Source organism: Bos taurus, chromosome 9 (genome assembly GCF_002263795.3).
Source record: "Bos taurus isolate L1 Dominette 01449 registration number 42190680 breed Hereford chromosome 9, ARS-UCD2.0, whole genome shotgun sequence".
Taxonomy (NCBI): Eukaryota; Metazoa; Chordata; class Mammalia; order Artiodactyla; family Bovidae; genus Bos; species Bos taurus.
In genome coordinates this window covers 40,632,788-40,649,540 of record NC_037336.1, presented here as the reverse complement: position 1 = coordinate 40,649,540, position 16,753 = coordinate 40,632,788, and the positions used below count along the sequence as shown (strand labels likewise).

The 16,753-nt window shown below is 38.8% G+C and overlaps 1 protein-coding gene across 4 annotated transcripts in view; it reads right to left on the bottom strand.

Annotated features, from left to right (window-relative positions):
- AK9 (adenylate kinase 9) overlaps positions 1 to 16,753 on the bottom strand; it is a 116,849-nt gene that overhangs the window by 26,922 nt on the left and 73,174 nt on the right. For all 4 annotated transcript variants that reach the window (XM_059889863.1, XM_005210829.4, XM_024996966.2 and 1 more), the window contains 3 exons: positions 14,919 to 15,043; positions 9,748 to 9,967; positions 2,267 to 2,335 (listed from right to left, as the gene is read on the bottom strand). In XM_059889863.1, the coding sequence (XP_059745846.1) occupies positions 2,267 to 2,335; positions 9,748 to 9,967; positions 14,919 to 15,043 (414 nt within the window). The remainder of the gene's footprint in view (positions 1 to 2,266; positions 2,336 to 9,747; positions 9,968 to 14,918; positions 15,044 to 16,753) is intronic.

The following is a 16,753-nucleotide window of genomic DNA, read 5'->3' as shown; positions in this document are numbered from 1 at the left end:
AGGAGCTTTAAGTCCTTTGCAGAACAAGCTTCTCTACTCTGCCTCCTCTTTAACTTTGGCACCTCTGAGTTGCTTGGCTGTAGCATTTGGGTCAGGTAGGTCAACTTGGGACTAGCTCCTCTCTAAATAAAACAAAATCCATGATCTTCAAGGTTTCTCTTTTTTTAAAAAACCAGCGGATGGAAAAGAGGAACCATATTGAACATTCTGCAGAGTATGTGACTCTGTCCACAGGCTCTGCCTCATTCCATTCTTTATCTCAATGAAAGCATTTTAGCTCCAGCACAACTTTACAGTGTGTGTGTGTGTGTGTGTGTGTGTGTGTGTATGTGTGTTAGTCACTCAGTCATGTCTGACTGTTTGTAACCCCACAGACTGTAGCTCACCAGGCTCCTCTGTCCATGGGATTCTCCAGGCAAGAATACTGGAATGGGTAGCCATGCCCTTCTCCAGGGGATCTTCCCAGCCCACGGATCAAACTTGGGTCTCCTGCTCTGCAGGTGGATTCTTTACTATCTGAGCCACCAGAGAAGACCACAACTTCATAAGCTCTTGGTCTAGACCTTATTCCCATTCTCTCAGCCTATCTCCCTGTGACTTGGACTGAAGTGTGAAAAGCACAAAAAATCAGCGAGAAACATAATTTAATGTAGTATTATTATATTTTGTATTAGATTGTTTAAACATCTTTAGTGATTTCCTTTCCTTTAAAAGTGTTCATTTTTCTTATCATAAAAATAATAAAAGTTCATTGTAAGCAGTTATAAAATACCAGAAGTATAAAAAATGATACATAATCTAAGTACTAGTACATAAACTTGATATTTGCTTCAAGACTTCTATGCATCATTTTGATGCTCAATATCATGAATTATTAGAGAAATGCAAATCAAAACTACAATGAGGTATCACCTCAAAACAGGCAGAATGTGCTGTGCTGTGCTTAGTCGCATCCGACTTTGCAACCTCCATGGACTGTAGCCCCCTTGGCTCCTCTGTCCATGGGGATTCTCCATGTAAGAATACTGGAGTGGGTTGCCATGCCCTCTTCCAGGGGATCTTCCCAACTCAGGGATTGAACCCAGGTCTCCCACATTGCAGGTAGATTCTTTACCATCTGAGCCACCAGGGAAGCCCCAGAATACCAGAGTGGGTAGCCTATCCCTTCTAAAGGGGATCTTCCTGACCCAGGTATTGAACTGGGGTCTCTTGCACTACAGACAGATTCTTTACCAGCTGAGCTACCAGGAAGCCCCAGTCAGAATGGCCATCATCAAAAAGTCTACAAACAATAAATGCTAGACAGGGTGTGGAGAAAAGGGGACCCTCCTACACTGTTGGTAGGAATGTAAATTGGTACAACTACTATGGAGAACAAAATGGAGGCCTTAAAAAGCTGAAAATAGAACTACCATATGACCCAGCAATCCCACTCCTTGGCATATAGCTGGAGAAAACCAAAATTTAAAAAGCTACATGCACCCTAGTGTTCACTGCAGTGCAATTTACAATAGCCAAGGCGTGGAAGCAACCTAATCGTCCATCGACAGATGAATGGATAAAGAAAATATGGTGCATAAATACAGTAGAATATTACTCAGCCATAAAAAAGAATGAAATAATGCCATTTGCAGCAACATAGATGGACCTAGAGACTATCACATTAAGTGAAGTAAATCAGAGAAAGATAAACATCATATCATTTATATGTGGAATCTAAAAAGTGATACAACTGAACTTTATGAAACAGAAAAGACTCACAGATTTAGGAAACAAACTTATGGTTACCAAAGGAGAAAGGTCAGAGGAGGGATAAATTAGGAGGTTGGGATTAACAGATACATACTATTATATATAAGATAGATAATCAACAAGGGCCTACTATATAGCACAGGAAACTCTACTCAACACTCTGTAATAAACTATATGGGAAAAGAATCTGAAAAGCAATAGGTATATGTATATCTGAATCACTTTGCTGTATACCTGATATTAACATAACACTGTAAATCAACTGCACTCCAATATAAAATAAAAATTAAAAAAGACTACTGTGCATCTTTTCATTTTATATGCTTGAGATTTTATATATATATATGTAAAATATATATATGTAAAATATATATTATATATATGTAAAATATATATTGTATATATGTAAAATATATATTGTATATATGTAAAATATATTTTTTATATATGTGTGGGTGTTTGTGTGTGTATGTGTCCATTTTATTTTTTGAGAAAAGCAATTTTATTTACTTACCACCCCTCCTTTCCTCCTTTTTTCTCTCTCTGTTATAAGTTCAGCCCTTCTTTTAGCAATCATATCATCCTGTTAAAGAAAGAAGCATTAAAAATGTCAACAGATAATAATAAAATTACTTTCTATGTATTAATATTTTTCCCAAATGGGAATAATATTTGGTCAGAGGATACTTTCCAGAAAAGATTGTGATGGTGATAATTATGTCACATGTATCTTTGGACCTCTGGCCCTCTTGATCAGCTGTTTCCCTCCAGAGGTATAAGTGGCACTTGGGATCAGTCAGTTTTTCTTCAAACTTTAGAATCCCTTTTCAAAATGTATTACTTATTTGTTTGCTTTGGTGGAGAGGTGGATTTTGCACATGGAGAAATAGGGAGGCTATTTGTTGAAAATGTCTGATAATTTTTCATCATATTATTAAGATGTAATTGTCTAAAGAACCCTAAAAGCACATATATACATGAGGAAAGCATTTGTACTTTGGATACTTTCACACATATGGTATATGGGTAGTCCTCTAGTTTTTTCGCGGCCTCTAAATCTAACGCAATGAATGGGTCCTCTGATGTGACCTTAAGGTTTGCATGAAAGCTAATCAGCTACCCTTGGGTTCTGGGGCTCATTGGTTCACGACTCTTGAAATTGCAGTCCCTTTAAATACTCAGAGATCAGAGAGGTGCCTTAAAGACATGCCCTGGGGGCTCTGGTCTAGGCCAGTAGCACCCTGCTCCTTTTATCTGGCAGTTACTGAGTATACATCCCAGATAACGTATGTTTGCTTGACATTCAAGAAAGAATTATAAAATCAAATGAAATAAAATTAATTTCATATATGAATCCCAGAGAGATTCTGTAGCTTTTCAGAAGGTGAGGATTATAAAAACTCTAATTTCCTTTTTTTAAACCAAAGTTTTACCATAGGTACTTTAACTGTAAAGCTATAAAAATAGTCCCTTTTGCCTGAGTTGTGGGTGTGAAAAGAAAGGAGCAAATGCACAAGGTTATGAACTAGCTCCAGAAATCTGTCCTTTCCTGTTACACATGCCCTACAAATTTTAGGGCATGTGATGGCTAGGATGGGGCTTGATTGCTTTACAGCTGCTCTGTCCAATATGGCAGTTACTAGCCATCTGAAAAGGATTTAAGGCAAAAGGACAAGGGGGTGGCAGAGGATGAGATGGTTAGATAGCATCATTAACTCAATGCACATGAATATGGGCAAACTTTGGTATGCCCTCTGCTTTCTTTTCCATTCTCATGCTTACAGAGCCTCTTGCCTAGCAGACAGTTGGGCCCATTTTCTTTAGAGATCAGCAGCAGAAAAGTGAAGGATGTCACACAGCAGAGTGTGAAGCTTGGTGTCTCTCCATATCTCCCTCCTTACTTTCATAGTACTTGGAAGACTGAGAGCTGGGCTTGCTTTGATTGTGCTGGCCACAGATGACCTGGGACAGGCAATACTTTTTTTGGCTTCACAGGATCTTTGTTGCTATACACAGGATCTTCTGTCTTTATTGTGACACGTGAACTCTTAGTTGTAGCATGTGGGTTCCAGTTCCCTGATCAGAGATCCAACCTGGGCCCCCTGCATTGGGAGCATGGAGTCTTAGCCACTGGATCACCAGGTCCATGTTCCAGGGCATGCAATCTTAGTTCCAGGGCATGCAGTCTTAGTGTGGTGGTGCAAGGGATGGATGGAAATGCCTTTAGAGGGATTTCCTCCAACTAAGTCCAAGATGAAAAGAATTTGACAACTGTGTCTGAGCGGTGAAAGAAGATCTTCATGGTTTTAACACGTGATACATTAATGAGTACTGAGTTGTGATAATGAATCCAATAATTTAAGTCATTGTATCTCAGAATTGGAATTAACTGATTAGCTCTTTGACACTAGAGAGCTTTCTTCCATATTCTCCCTACCAAATGTCTACTTAGCCTATGCTTATCTGCCTTCGATAAGTAGCTCACTGCCTTCGGTCTTTGTTCTTTTGGAAAGTCTTACTAGTACTGAAATACATCTTCCTGTACCTTTCTCCTACCAATGGTGTTTCTTTTGCCCATGGCCACATGGAACACAACAATTTCTCTTCAGCATAAAAGACTATCACATAATTTACCACTGCTCTCATGCCTTATCTTGGTCTTCCTAGTTCCAGACTTGGGAAGCTCCATTCATTCTACTCAATCCAGAAGAGAAGCGAAAAGCAAAGGAGAAAAGGAAAGATATAAACATCTGAATGCAGAGTTCCAAAGAATAGCAAGAAGAGATAAGAAAGCCTTCTTCAGCGATCAGTGCAAAGAAATAGAGGGAAACAACAGAATGGGAAAGACTAGAGATCTCTTCAAGAAAATCAGAGATACCAAAGGAACATTTCATGCAAAGATGGGCTCGATAAAGGACAGAAATGGTATGGACCTAACAGAAGCAGAAGATATTAAGAAGACATGGCAAGAGTACACAGAAGAACTGTACAAAAAAGATCTTCACAACCCAGATAATCACAATGGTGTGATCACTGACCTAGAGCCAGACATCCTGGAATGTGAAGTCAAGTGGGCCTTAGAAAGCATCACTACGAACAAAGCTAGTGGAGGTGATGGAATTCCAGTTGAGCTATTCCAAATCCTGAAAGATGATGCTGTGAAAGTGCTGCACTCAATATGCCAGCAAATTTGGAAAACTCAGCAGTGGCCCCAGGACTGGAAAAGGTCAGTTTTCATTCCAATCCCAAAGAAAGGCAATGTCAAAGAATGCTCAAACTACTGCACTATTGCAGTCATCTCACATGCTAGTAAAGTAATGCTCAAAATTCTCCAAGCCAGGCTTCAGCAATATGTGAACCGTGAACTTCCTGATGTTCAAGCTGGTTTTAGAAAAGGCAGAGGAACCAGAGATCAAATTGCCAACATCCGCTGGATCATGGAAAAAGCAAGAGAGTTCCAGAAAAACATCTATTTCTGCTTTATTGACTATGCCAAAGCCTTTGACTGTGTGGATCACAATAAACTATGGAACATTCTGAAAGAGATGGGAATACCAGACCACCTGACCTGCCTCTTGAGAAATTTGTATGCAGGTCAGGAAGCAACAGTTAGAACTGGACATGGAACAACAGACTGGTTCCAAATAGGAAAAGGAGTACGTCAAGGCTGTATATTGTCACCCTGCTTATTTAACTTCTATGCAGAGTACATCATGAGAAATGCTGGATTGGAAGAAACCCAAGCTGGCATCAAGATTGCCGGGAGAAATATCAATAACCTCAGGTATGCAGATGATACCACCCTTATGGCAGAAAGTGAAGAGGAACTCAAAAGCCTCTTGATGAAAGTGAAAGTGGAGAGTGAAAAAGTTGGCTTAAAGCTCAACATTCAGAACACGAAGATCATGGCATCCGGTCCCATCACTTCATGGGAACTAGATGGGGAAACAGTGGAAACAGTGTCAGATTTTATTTTTCTGGGCTCCAAAATCACTACAGATGGTGACTGCAGCCATGAAATTAAAAGACGCTTACTCCTTGGAAGGAAAGTATGACCAACGTAGATAGCATATTCAAAAGCAGAGACATTACTTTGCCAACAAAGGTTCATCTAGTCAAGGCTATGGTTTGTCCTGTGGTCATGTATGGATGTGAGAGTTGGACTGTGAAGAAAGCTGAGCATCGAAGAATTGATGCTTTTGAACTGTGGTGTTGGAGAAGACTCTTGAGAGTCCCTTGGACTGCAAGGAGATCCAACCAGTCCATTCTGAAGGAGATCAGCCCTGGGATTTCTTTGGAAGGAATGATGCTCAAGCTGAAACTCCAGTACTTTGGCCACCTCATGCGAAGAGTTGACTCATTGGAAAAGACTGATGCTGGGAGGGATTGTGGGCAGGAGGAGAAGGGGACGACAGAGGATGAGATGGCTGGATGGGATCACTGACTCGATGGACATGAATCTGAGTGAACTCTGGGAGTTGGTGATGGACAGGGAGGCCTGGCGTGCTGCGATTCATGGGGTCGCAGAGTCGGACACGAATGAGCGACTCATCTGATCTGATCTCATCAAGACATGTCATATAAATGGAATGAATCATAGAGTACATATAATACTATTTTCTTTGCCTGGTTTCTTTCACTTAGCATAATGATCTTTTGTAGGGAGTATCAATACTTCATTCCTTTCAAATACTGAGTACTACTCCATTATATGAATATACTATATATTTATTTATTATTTTCCCAGCTTTGTAAAAATGAGAGATATTTAACGTGTATGTCATTAAGATTTGATGTACATATACATTGTGAAAGGACTCTTCCCCCATTTGGTTAAGTAACACATCCATCACCTCACATACGTATCCTGTGTGTATGACAACATTTAAGTTCTACTCTCTTGCCAAATTTCAATTATACAGTACAATATTATCAACTATAGTCATCATGTTATACATTAGATCCTCAGGCCTTAATCGTATTATAACTGAACTTTTTTATATCATCTTACCAACCTCTCCCCATTTCCCACACCCCCCAGCCCATGGCAACCACTTGTATACTTTCTGTTTCTATGAGTTTGATTATTTTTTCCCAAGATTTTACATACAAGTGATAGCTTGCAGCATTTGTCTTTCTCTGTCTGGCTTGTTTAACTTGGGATAATGCCCTCAAGCTTCACCTGTGTTGTTGCAAATGGCAGGATCTCCTTCCTTCCCATGGCTGAACAATGTCCCATTGTGTATATATCTACCCCACATCTTCTTTGTCCATTCATCTGTTGACAGACACAGGTTGTTTCTATACCTTGACTATCGTGAATAATGCTGCTATGAACACGGGAGAAGAGATATCTCTTTGAGATAATGACTTTGTTTCCTTTGGATACATATACCCAGAAGTGGGATTCCTGAATCATATGGTAATTCTATTTTTTAATTACTTGAGGAACCTCCATACTGATTTCCATAGTGGCTGTACTAGTTGACATTCCTATCAACAGTGTACAAGGGTTCCTTTTTCTTCACATCCTCATCAGCATTTATCTCTGTTCTCTTTTTTTATTTAGACATCCTAACAGGTGTGAGAGGTGATATCTCATTGTGATTTTGATCTGCATTTATCTTATGATTACTGATGTTGAGCACCTTTTCATGTCTCTGTTGGTCATGCCTTCTTTGGAAAAATGTTTATTCAGTTCATCTGCCCACTTAAAAAATTAGATTGTTTTTTTTTTTTCCTCTCTCAACTCCCTCTTCCCTATTCCCTTCCCACAATTTACTCTTCTCTATTTCCCTTATTACAACTGAATATAATACTACACTTTATTTATTACTTACCTGTCTCTCATGGAAATGGTATTGCCACAAACACAGAATTTTTTCTGTTTTGTCTACTGTTATTTATCTCCAGCCTGACACATAATAAGTGTTCCATAGTATGTGTTCAATGAATGAATAAATGAACACATACTGAGTACTTACTATGCACTGAATATTATATAAGTCCTTCACATAGATTTTTTCTGTTTAAACTTTTTATTTTGTACTAGTGTATAGCCGATTAATAATGCTGTGACAGTTTCAGCAAAGGGATGGAGCTGTACATATACATGTACCCATCCTCCCCCAAGCTCCCCTCCTATCCAGGCTTCCACATAACATTGAGCAGAGTTCCATGTAATTGTTTGGTTTTTTGATACTGAGTGGTGTGAATTCTTTATGTCTTTTGGACTTTAACCCCTTATCAGGTATATGATTTGCAAATATTTTCTCCTATTCCCTAGACTGTCTTTTATTTTGTTGATGGTTTCTTTTGCTTGGAAGAAGATTTTTTTAGTTTGATGTAGTCCCACATACTTATTTTTGCTTTTGGTGTCAAATAAAAGACATTATTGCCAATATTGATGTGAAGGAGCTTACCCCTTTTTGTTATAGGAGTTTTAGGGTTTCAGGGCTTGTGTTTCAAGTCTTTGACCTACTTTGAGTAGATTTTTGTGTATGTTATAAGATAGGTGTCCAGTTTTATTCTTCTGTGTGTGGCTGTACAGTTTTCCCAATGCCATGTATTGAAGAGACTGTCTGTTCTCCACGTGCATTCTTGGCTAGTTTGTCATGAATTATGGGATTATTTCTGTGCTTTCTACTCTGTTTCACTGATTTATGCATCTAGAGTCTGCTATTGAACCCCTCTGCTGAATTTTTTAGTTTGGTTACTCTATTCTTCAGCTCTATGACTTCTGTTTGGTACTTTTATTTTCTGTTTGTTGAAGTTTTCACTTTGTTTATGCATTGTTCTCCTGACGTTGGTGAACATACTTATGACCATTATTTCTAACTATATATCAGATAAATCACTTATCTTTGTTTCAATAAGGTTTGTTTCTGGAGTTTTATCTTGTTCCTCTGTTCAAAATATAGTCCTCTGTTCCTTCATTTTCTTTGACTCTATGTGTTGGTTTCTGCACATTGGATAAAGCAGCCACCTCTCCCAGTCTTGACTGGGGGTCTTGTGTAGACGATGAATACAGCTCAGGTTGGCCTGAGGTCCTGGCCATCTCTCAAGCCTTTGTGCTTGTGTAAGACATGTTCTTGGTTTTCAGTGGCTCCCGTAGTTAAGGGTGTGCCATGACCTATCAGTGTCCCAAACGGAGGATCACAGTCATTACAGATTGATAGGAAGCTAAGACCTTCAGGTAGCAGCTGTTTTGATGTATTAATAGGTGATGTGGGTATTTTCTCAATTACCCAATGTGCAGGAATCTAGCTTCTCCTAGACTAGTTTCTCCAGCTAGTTTCTGCATTTCTTTCAGAGTAGACTGAGTTCAGAAGACTCATGTGTTGCCACCTTGAGCTGTAACAAGGGAACCTGTCTGGATATTTGTCACATTTTGTTTATCCATTCATCAGTTGATGGACATTGAGTTGTTTCCACTTATTGGCTATCATGAACAATGCTGTGTGAACTTTCACAAACACATTTTTACATGGTCTGCTTTCATTTTCGTTAGATTCCTAGGAGTGCAATTACATAGGTTCACTATAACACTTTTGAACATTTTATGGAAACTTCTCAGAATACAGTTTAGGAAAAGATATTTTAAGCTAATACCTGGATTTATTTTACTATGGGCTAAAATGACCTTGATGGTTGGTGTTGGAGCTAGTGAAAGTCAATGAAAACTTTGAGTTTCAAGGTTTGCTCTACTTGCTGCCTCGTCCACTGTGCTCCCATGTCTAGTACAAGGATACTTTGGTGCAGCCACTATCTTTAATTTTGTTTGCCTTGAAGAGAGAAGCATTAACATGCAGATAATCACAAAGGCCTCAAATAATTCTTAACTCTTTCATGATAAATTGTTAAAATTTGATGAAAATAGTTTGCATACTGAATGTGGTATTAAAATCAGAAAACTACATTTTTGTAAAGGTCACTTTATAAATTGGATAGTTGCTGAACACATTTACCCTCATGCTTTTTCAAATGGATACATACCTTGATTTTTGCCTTCATTTCTTTGATGAGTTTTTTCCTTTCTAATTTCTTCTTTTGTTTTGCTTTCCACTTTCCAATTTGGACAGGAAGGAGGCGATCAGAAATATCTTGATCATCAACTTGTATAAACACAGCAGCATCTGGGAAAAGCCCATGTTCCCCCAGGAACTGGACCTCATCTGGATACCGCGGGAAACCGTCTAATACAAAACCTGTAGAACTATGTAGAAATTTCATAACTTACTTTATTTGCTTAAACTATTATAATATTGATTTAAAAATGAAAAAAAAGTACTGCTAAATCTCAACTTTATATTAGATGTCCAATGAAACTTTTAAAAAGTTTAAATAGTTTATTGTAGTATCTTTTATTTCTTTTAATATTTCTACTTGTATAAACATGCTGCTTCTTCTCCCAAATGTATCAAATTAGATTAAAGTTATAATATTTGATATTTATAGTATAAAATTGTAGTCAATCAGTTTATAGACAATTACTGTTAAATACAAGTTTACTAAAAGTTGTGAGAAGATCACAGGAAAGGAGAAGGTAAGTTCTCTGCTTGGGGTGAGTGCCCATCCTAATGATGGTGTCACCCTTTATGTAAAGAGTTTGTTTGGCTGCCTCCCTACCCCCACCCCTCTTTACTGAGAATCCTTTTAGTCATTTTTCTCCTAATGATGTTCCTCTTCCCTCCCTCTTTTTGTAAACAGTGACAATTATTAATGTTTTCGTGGCTCGTATGTGTAGGATGACTATATTCAAATAGGATCATCAAACTTGCCCAAGTATGATAAAACTTTAAGAATCATGAAAATAACTTGGAATGTTAACACATTTTCATTAGGGAATATTTATAATACAATCAGGCTTGGAGAGGGCTTCCCTGGTGGCACAGTGGGAAAGAATCTGCTTGCTAATGCCAGAGATGCAGGAAACATGGGTTCAGTCCTTGGGTCAGGGATATCTCCTAGAGGAGGAAATAGCAGTCCACTCCAGTATTCTTGCCTGGATAATCCCATGGACAGAGGAGCTTGGCGGGCTACAGTCCATGGGGTCACAAAGAGTCGGACACAAATGAGTACTGAAAACATACCCAGGCTTGGAGAACTTGGCTTGGTTTAGTTTGGTCCCTTTTTGAATGAACTTATTCTGTTTCTCTAAAATTTGGTTTAACTATTTATATTTAAATATACATTTTCTTCTTCATATGAATATGGTTTTCAAGAACATTTGATAATTTTAGCTCTTAACTGGCATTTAGAAATGTTGTATCCTTTCTATTTAAATGGGCAAATTTATATATATTGCCTTAAGATATGTTTCCTTTTCTTCAGAGATGCCTTCAGCAAAATCTCTTTTGTTCTAGTTGTCACTTCTTTGTCAATGACATCTAAATCTTTTTTTTTTTTTTTGATGATACCCTTACTTGCTTTATTTTTTTTCACCTTTATTCTCTTTATTTTTTTTAATTTTATTTTTAAACTTTACAATATTGTATTAGTTTTGCCAAATATCGAAATGGATCCGCCACAGGTATACCTGTGTTCCCCATCCTGAACCCTCCTCCCTCCTCCCTCCCCATACCCTCCCTCTGGGTCGTCCCAGTGCACCAGCCCCAAGCATTCAGTATCATGCATCGAACCTGGACTGGCGACTCGTTTCATACATGATATTATACATGTTTCAATGCCATTCTCCCAAATCTCCCCACCCTCTCCCTCTCCCACAGAGTCCATAAGACTGATCTATACATCAGTGTCTTTTTTGCTGTCTCGTACACAGGGTTATTGTTACCATCTTTCTAAATTCCATATATATGCGTTAGTATACTGTATTGGTGTTTTCTTTCTGGCTTACTTCACTCTGTATAATAGGTTCCAGTTTCATTCATCTCATTAGAACTGATTCAAATGTATTCTTTTTAATGGCTGAATAATACTCCATTGTGTATATGTACCACAGCTTTCTTATCCATTCATCTGCTGATGGGCATCTAGATCGCTTCCATGTCCTGGCTATTATAAACAGTGCTGCGATGAACATTGGGGTACACGTGTCTCTTTCCCTTCTGGTTTCCTCAGTGTGTATGCCCAGCAGTGGGATTGCTGGATCATAAGGCAGTTCTATTTCCAGTTTTTTAAGGAATCTCCACACTGTTCTCCATAGTGGCTGTACTAGTTTGCATTCCCACCAACAGTGTAAGAGAGTTCCCTTTTCTCCACACCCTCTACAGCATTTATTGCTTGTAGACTTTTGGATCGCAGCCATTCTGACTGGTGTGAAATGGTTACCTCATAGTGGTTTTGATTTGCATTTCTCTGATAATGAGTGATGTTGAGCAACTGACAAACAACTAATTTCAAAAATATACAAGCAACTCCTACAGCTCAACTCCAGAAAAATAAATGACCCAATCAAAAAATGGACCAAAGAACTAAATAGACATTTCTCCAAAGAAGACATACAGATGGCTAACAAACACATGAAAAGATGCTCAACATCACTCATTATCAGAGAAATGACATCTAAATCTTTACCTCTACATCCAAGCTCTTTTTTGAATTTTTATTTAGAATTTTCAACATAACTGCCTTGTTTCTCTATCTGAGTGCCCTTCAGGAGTTATATATACATCATACTATCAAAAATCATGCTCACTGTTACCCTTCTACATGGCTCTTCCTCTGACTCACTAGGGTCCAGGGGCCAAACTTCAGAGACCCTTCAACTCCCTCCTGCTTCTCACATACAGTAGCTGCTCCTGCTAAGTCGCTTCAGTCGTGTCCGACTCTGTGCGACCCCATAGACGGAAGCCCACCAGGCTCCCCCGTCCCTGGGATTCTCCAGGCAAGAACACTGGATTGGGTTGCCATTTCCTTCTCCAATGCATGAAAGTGGAAAGTGAAAGTGAAGTCGCTCAGTCGTGTCTGACTCTTAGCGACCCCATGGACTGCAGCCTACCAGGCTCCTCCATCCATGGGATTCTCCAGGCAAGAGTACTGGAGTGGGGTGCCATTGCCTTCTCCCATACAGTAGCTAAGTCTTGGCAAACCCTCTTCTGAATCAACATTTTCATTTCTACCATTATATCTCAGTAATGTAATGCAATTAGCTATACCTCAGTAACTAATAGGAGAAGGCAATGGCACCCCACTTCAGTACTCTTGCCTGGAAAATCCCATGGATGGAGGAGCCTGGTAGGCTGCAGTCCATGGGGTCACTAAGAGTCGGACACGACTGAGCAACTTCACTTTCACTTTTCACTTTCATTCATTGGAGAAGGAAATGGCAACTCACTCCAGTGTTCTTGCCTGGAGAATCCCAGGGATGGGGGAGCCTAGTGGGCTGCCATCTATGGGGTTGCAGAGTTGGACACGACTGAAGCAACTTAGCAGCAGCAGCAGTAACTAATAAGCTCTCTCTAGGATTGAGTGAGGCCTTTTAAAAATGTGCTGATTTTTTCCTAATTATAAAAGCAATATATTTCACTATAGAAAATAAGAAATTAAGAAAAGCACAAAGAAAGGACAAAATTATCTATAATCTCATATCCAATAAGTTATTGACATTTTGTTTTGTTTCTTTCTAGTTTGTTCTTCATTTGTTGAACTTTCTATCATAAATAACTGTGTATCCTCTTTTTTTAGTTTAACATTATATACTAAAATTTCTCATGCTATTACAAACTTTTCATTATAATAAGTTTTGATGGTAGTGCTAATGTTCAGCTATTTTATTTAGGCTTTTAGAATTTCACTTTTTCCTTTTCTTCAATCCATATGTTTATTTGTTTGTTTTCATGTGTGATGTAAGATTAGGAGCTAAGTTAATGAAGAACATCCCATGATTATGTTGTCGCAAGCAACATGCCTAAGTTTACCTCAACTGTTGATATAATACAGGGAATAAGAAATTAAAATTAAAGTGACTAATAATCCCACTTACTCAGTTAGGTCAGGGACTAAGTAAAAGAGAATGACCAGAGAAGCACTGGGACCTGCTAGTTTTTTTTAATTCTCATTGATATAGTTTCCTTATCTCCAAAATGAGAAAATAAAAGTTCCTGTCCCATAGGGTAGTTATAAGGATCAAGGAACTTAATATGAATACAATATAGAAGAACAGTATTTTGCACACAGTAAGTTCCATATACGTGTTTGCTATTAGCAGTACTGTAAATATCATTTCACTTTCTTTTGGTGGATATCAAGGTAAGAGATTGTGGTTAGGAAATTGAGGCAGAGTTTTACATTCTGGTGACCTGTAACTCTTAAATTTGTTCTGTCTGGGGTCAAGTTGTTCCTGGCTTTTGGTAAAGGTATAAGACTATGGACAGCTATTAAGTGATGTGAACAATAACCACAATATAGAGTGTTGCTCACCAACCAGTAGTATGGGGGTTAAATCACAACCCACTGTAGTCACCTACTGACAATGCACCCTGAAAAGAATTCAGAATGAAAAAATAGGGTGAGGCATTCTGTCTATTGGATAAATGGGCCCCTAGATAGTAGACTGCCTATCTCAGGAAGGATTTCAATGACCCCAGATTCTTGCATTTTCCCAAATGTAGAAAAGCACTAAAATCATTAACTTGGGATATTTGTTCTTCATGATTAGCAGTAATCTTTTTATCAAGATGTATGCTTAACTACATGTATTTCCTAATCATGACTGAGCTTTCCTGGTGGCTCAGATGGCAAAGAATCTACCTTTGGGTTCCATCTCTGGTCTTGGGATTGATCCCTGGTCAGGGGTCTTGGGAAGATCCCCCGAAGAAGGAAATGACTACCCACTCCAGTATTCTTGCCTAGAGTATCCCATGGACAGAGGAGCCTGATGGGCTACAGTCCATAGTGTTGCAAAGAGTCAGACATGACCGAGCGACTAAGCACACACACACAGCCACGACTACACATTATAATCCCCTGGGAGGCTCCAATGGCTAGGTCCCCCTTGCACCTCAAATTTTAATTCAATTGTTTGGAACCTCTGGCATCAATATTTTAAAAATAATCTCCTAGATGTTTTTAATGTGTGGAATCACTAGTTTACATTGGAGTAAAGGAGAAAATTCTTAACTTTATGTTGGATTACATTTTTAACTTTTAAGAATAAAGCAAATGAAAGTCAATAAGTGTATAAAAGTCTATATAAATTAAGATACCATATCGGTTCCTTAAACCACCACTCAGAAAGAATTGCTTCAAGGATTTCAAGAGGCAATGGCTCATTTTCAGTTAGGTTTAATCTGATTGCTTCTTCTTCTTCTGTAAGTTGCACTTCCTGAGGCTACAAACAAGAATTATAAAACAAACAAAACTTAAAATTCTATAAATAGTAATATGTTACATAGTTAATATAAGACCTGTTTTTCTCAGGTCACTTTTCACTGTTGTTTGTAAGCATTTAAAAATCTGAGTACTTTTCTTCAAACCAATATTTAATATCAGTTCAGTTCAATTCATTCACTCAGTCGTGTCCAACTCTTTTCGACTCCATGGACTGCAGCACGTCAGGCCTCCCTGCCCATCACCAACTCCTGGAGTTTACTCAAACTCATGTCCGTTGAGTCAGTGATGCCATCCAACCATCTCATCCTCTGTTGTCCCCTTCTCCCTCCACCTTCAATCTTTCCCATCATATGGGTCTTTTCCAATAAGTCAATTCTTTGGATCAAGTGGCCAAAGTATTGGAGTTTCAGCTTCAGCACGAGTCCTTTCAACGAATATTCAGGACTGATTTCCTTTAGGATGGATATGAAATTATACTTACTATTGCTAAGAGGTGGAGAAGGCAATGGCACCCCACTCCAGTACTCTTGCCTGGAAAATCCCATGGACGGAGGAGCCTGGTAGGCTGAAGTCCATGGGGTCACTAACAGTCGGACACGACTGAGCGACTTCACTTTCTCGCATTGGAGAAGGAAATGGCAACCCACTCCAGTGTTCTTGCCTGGAGAATCCCAGGGACGGGTGAGCCTGGTGGGCTGCCGTCTAAGGGGTTGCACAGAGTCGGACACGACTGAAGTGACTTAGCATAGCATAGCATAGCATTGCTAAGAGGAGCTACTAGCAAATAGCATGACTAATTTTGATTGTCTCATCATTTTTACTAAAACCAAGATCAATCTATATCACACACCTATAAAGGTTAACTGATTTTTGTCACCTATCTTATAACTACTCAATCTAGATCCTGATTAAAGGATGGGCCAGGCAGGCAGTCATCTAATATAATCTGTACCTGTGTCCATTTATAGAAGATAATTTGGAAAAAAAGGGTTCAGATATATCAGAAATGGTTAAAAGGCGAGTTAAAATAATGAACTTTCTCTATACACCCAGATAGAAACCACCTAAGAGATACATTGAGGGCAGGAGGAGAAGGGGTGACAGATGATGAAATGGTTGGATGGCATCATCGACTCAATGGACATGAGTTTGAGCAAACTCTGAGAGATGGTGAATGACAGGGAAGCCTGGCATGCTGCAGTCCATGAGGTCGCAAAGAGTCAGACATGACTGAGTGACTGAAGAACAAAAAGATACATACAAACTTTCTTATGAGGAATCATTAGAAATTAATATTTTGAGATCTCTACTGGTGCAGAGGCAGATTTTTTATAGTATTATTAATAAATAGAAAACACAGAACACAATAACAGAAATCTTATCATCTAGATCAGACATCTCAAATAACATTGTTGTTTAGTCACTAAGTTGTGTTGGACTCTGCAACTCCATGGACTATAGTCCACCAGGCTCCTCTGTCACGGGATTTCCTAGGCAAGAATATTGGGGTTGGTTATCATTTTCTTCTCCAGGAGAATCTTCCTGATGCAGGGATTGAACCTGCATCTCATGCATTGGCAGATTCTTTATCACTGAACCATTTGGGTAGTCCATCAAATAACAGCCCCAAATAAATGCTATACAACACTCTTGTCAGGGAAAGCTTTTCTGTTTTTCATTGGAGTCATGTAAAACTCAGTACTCTATA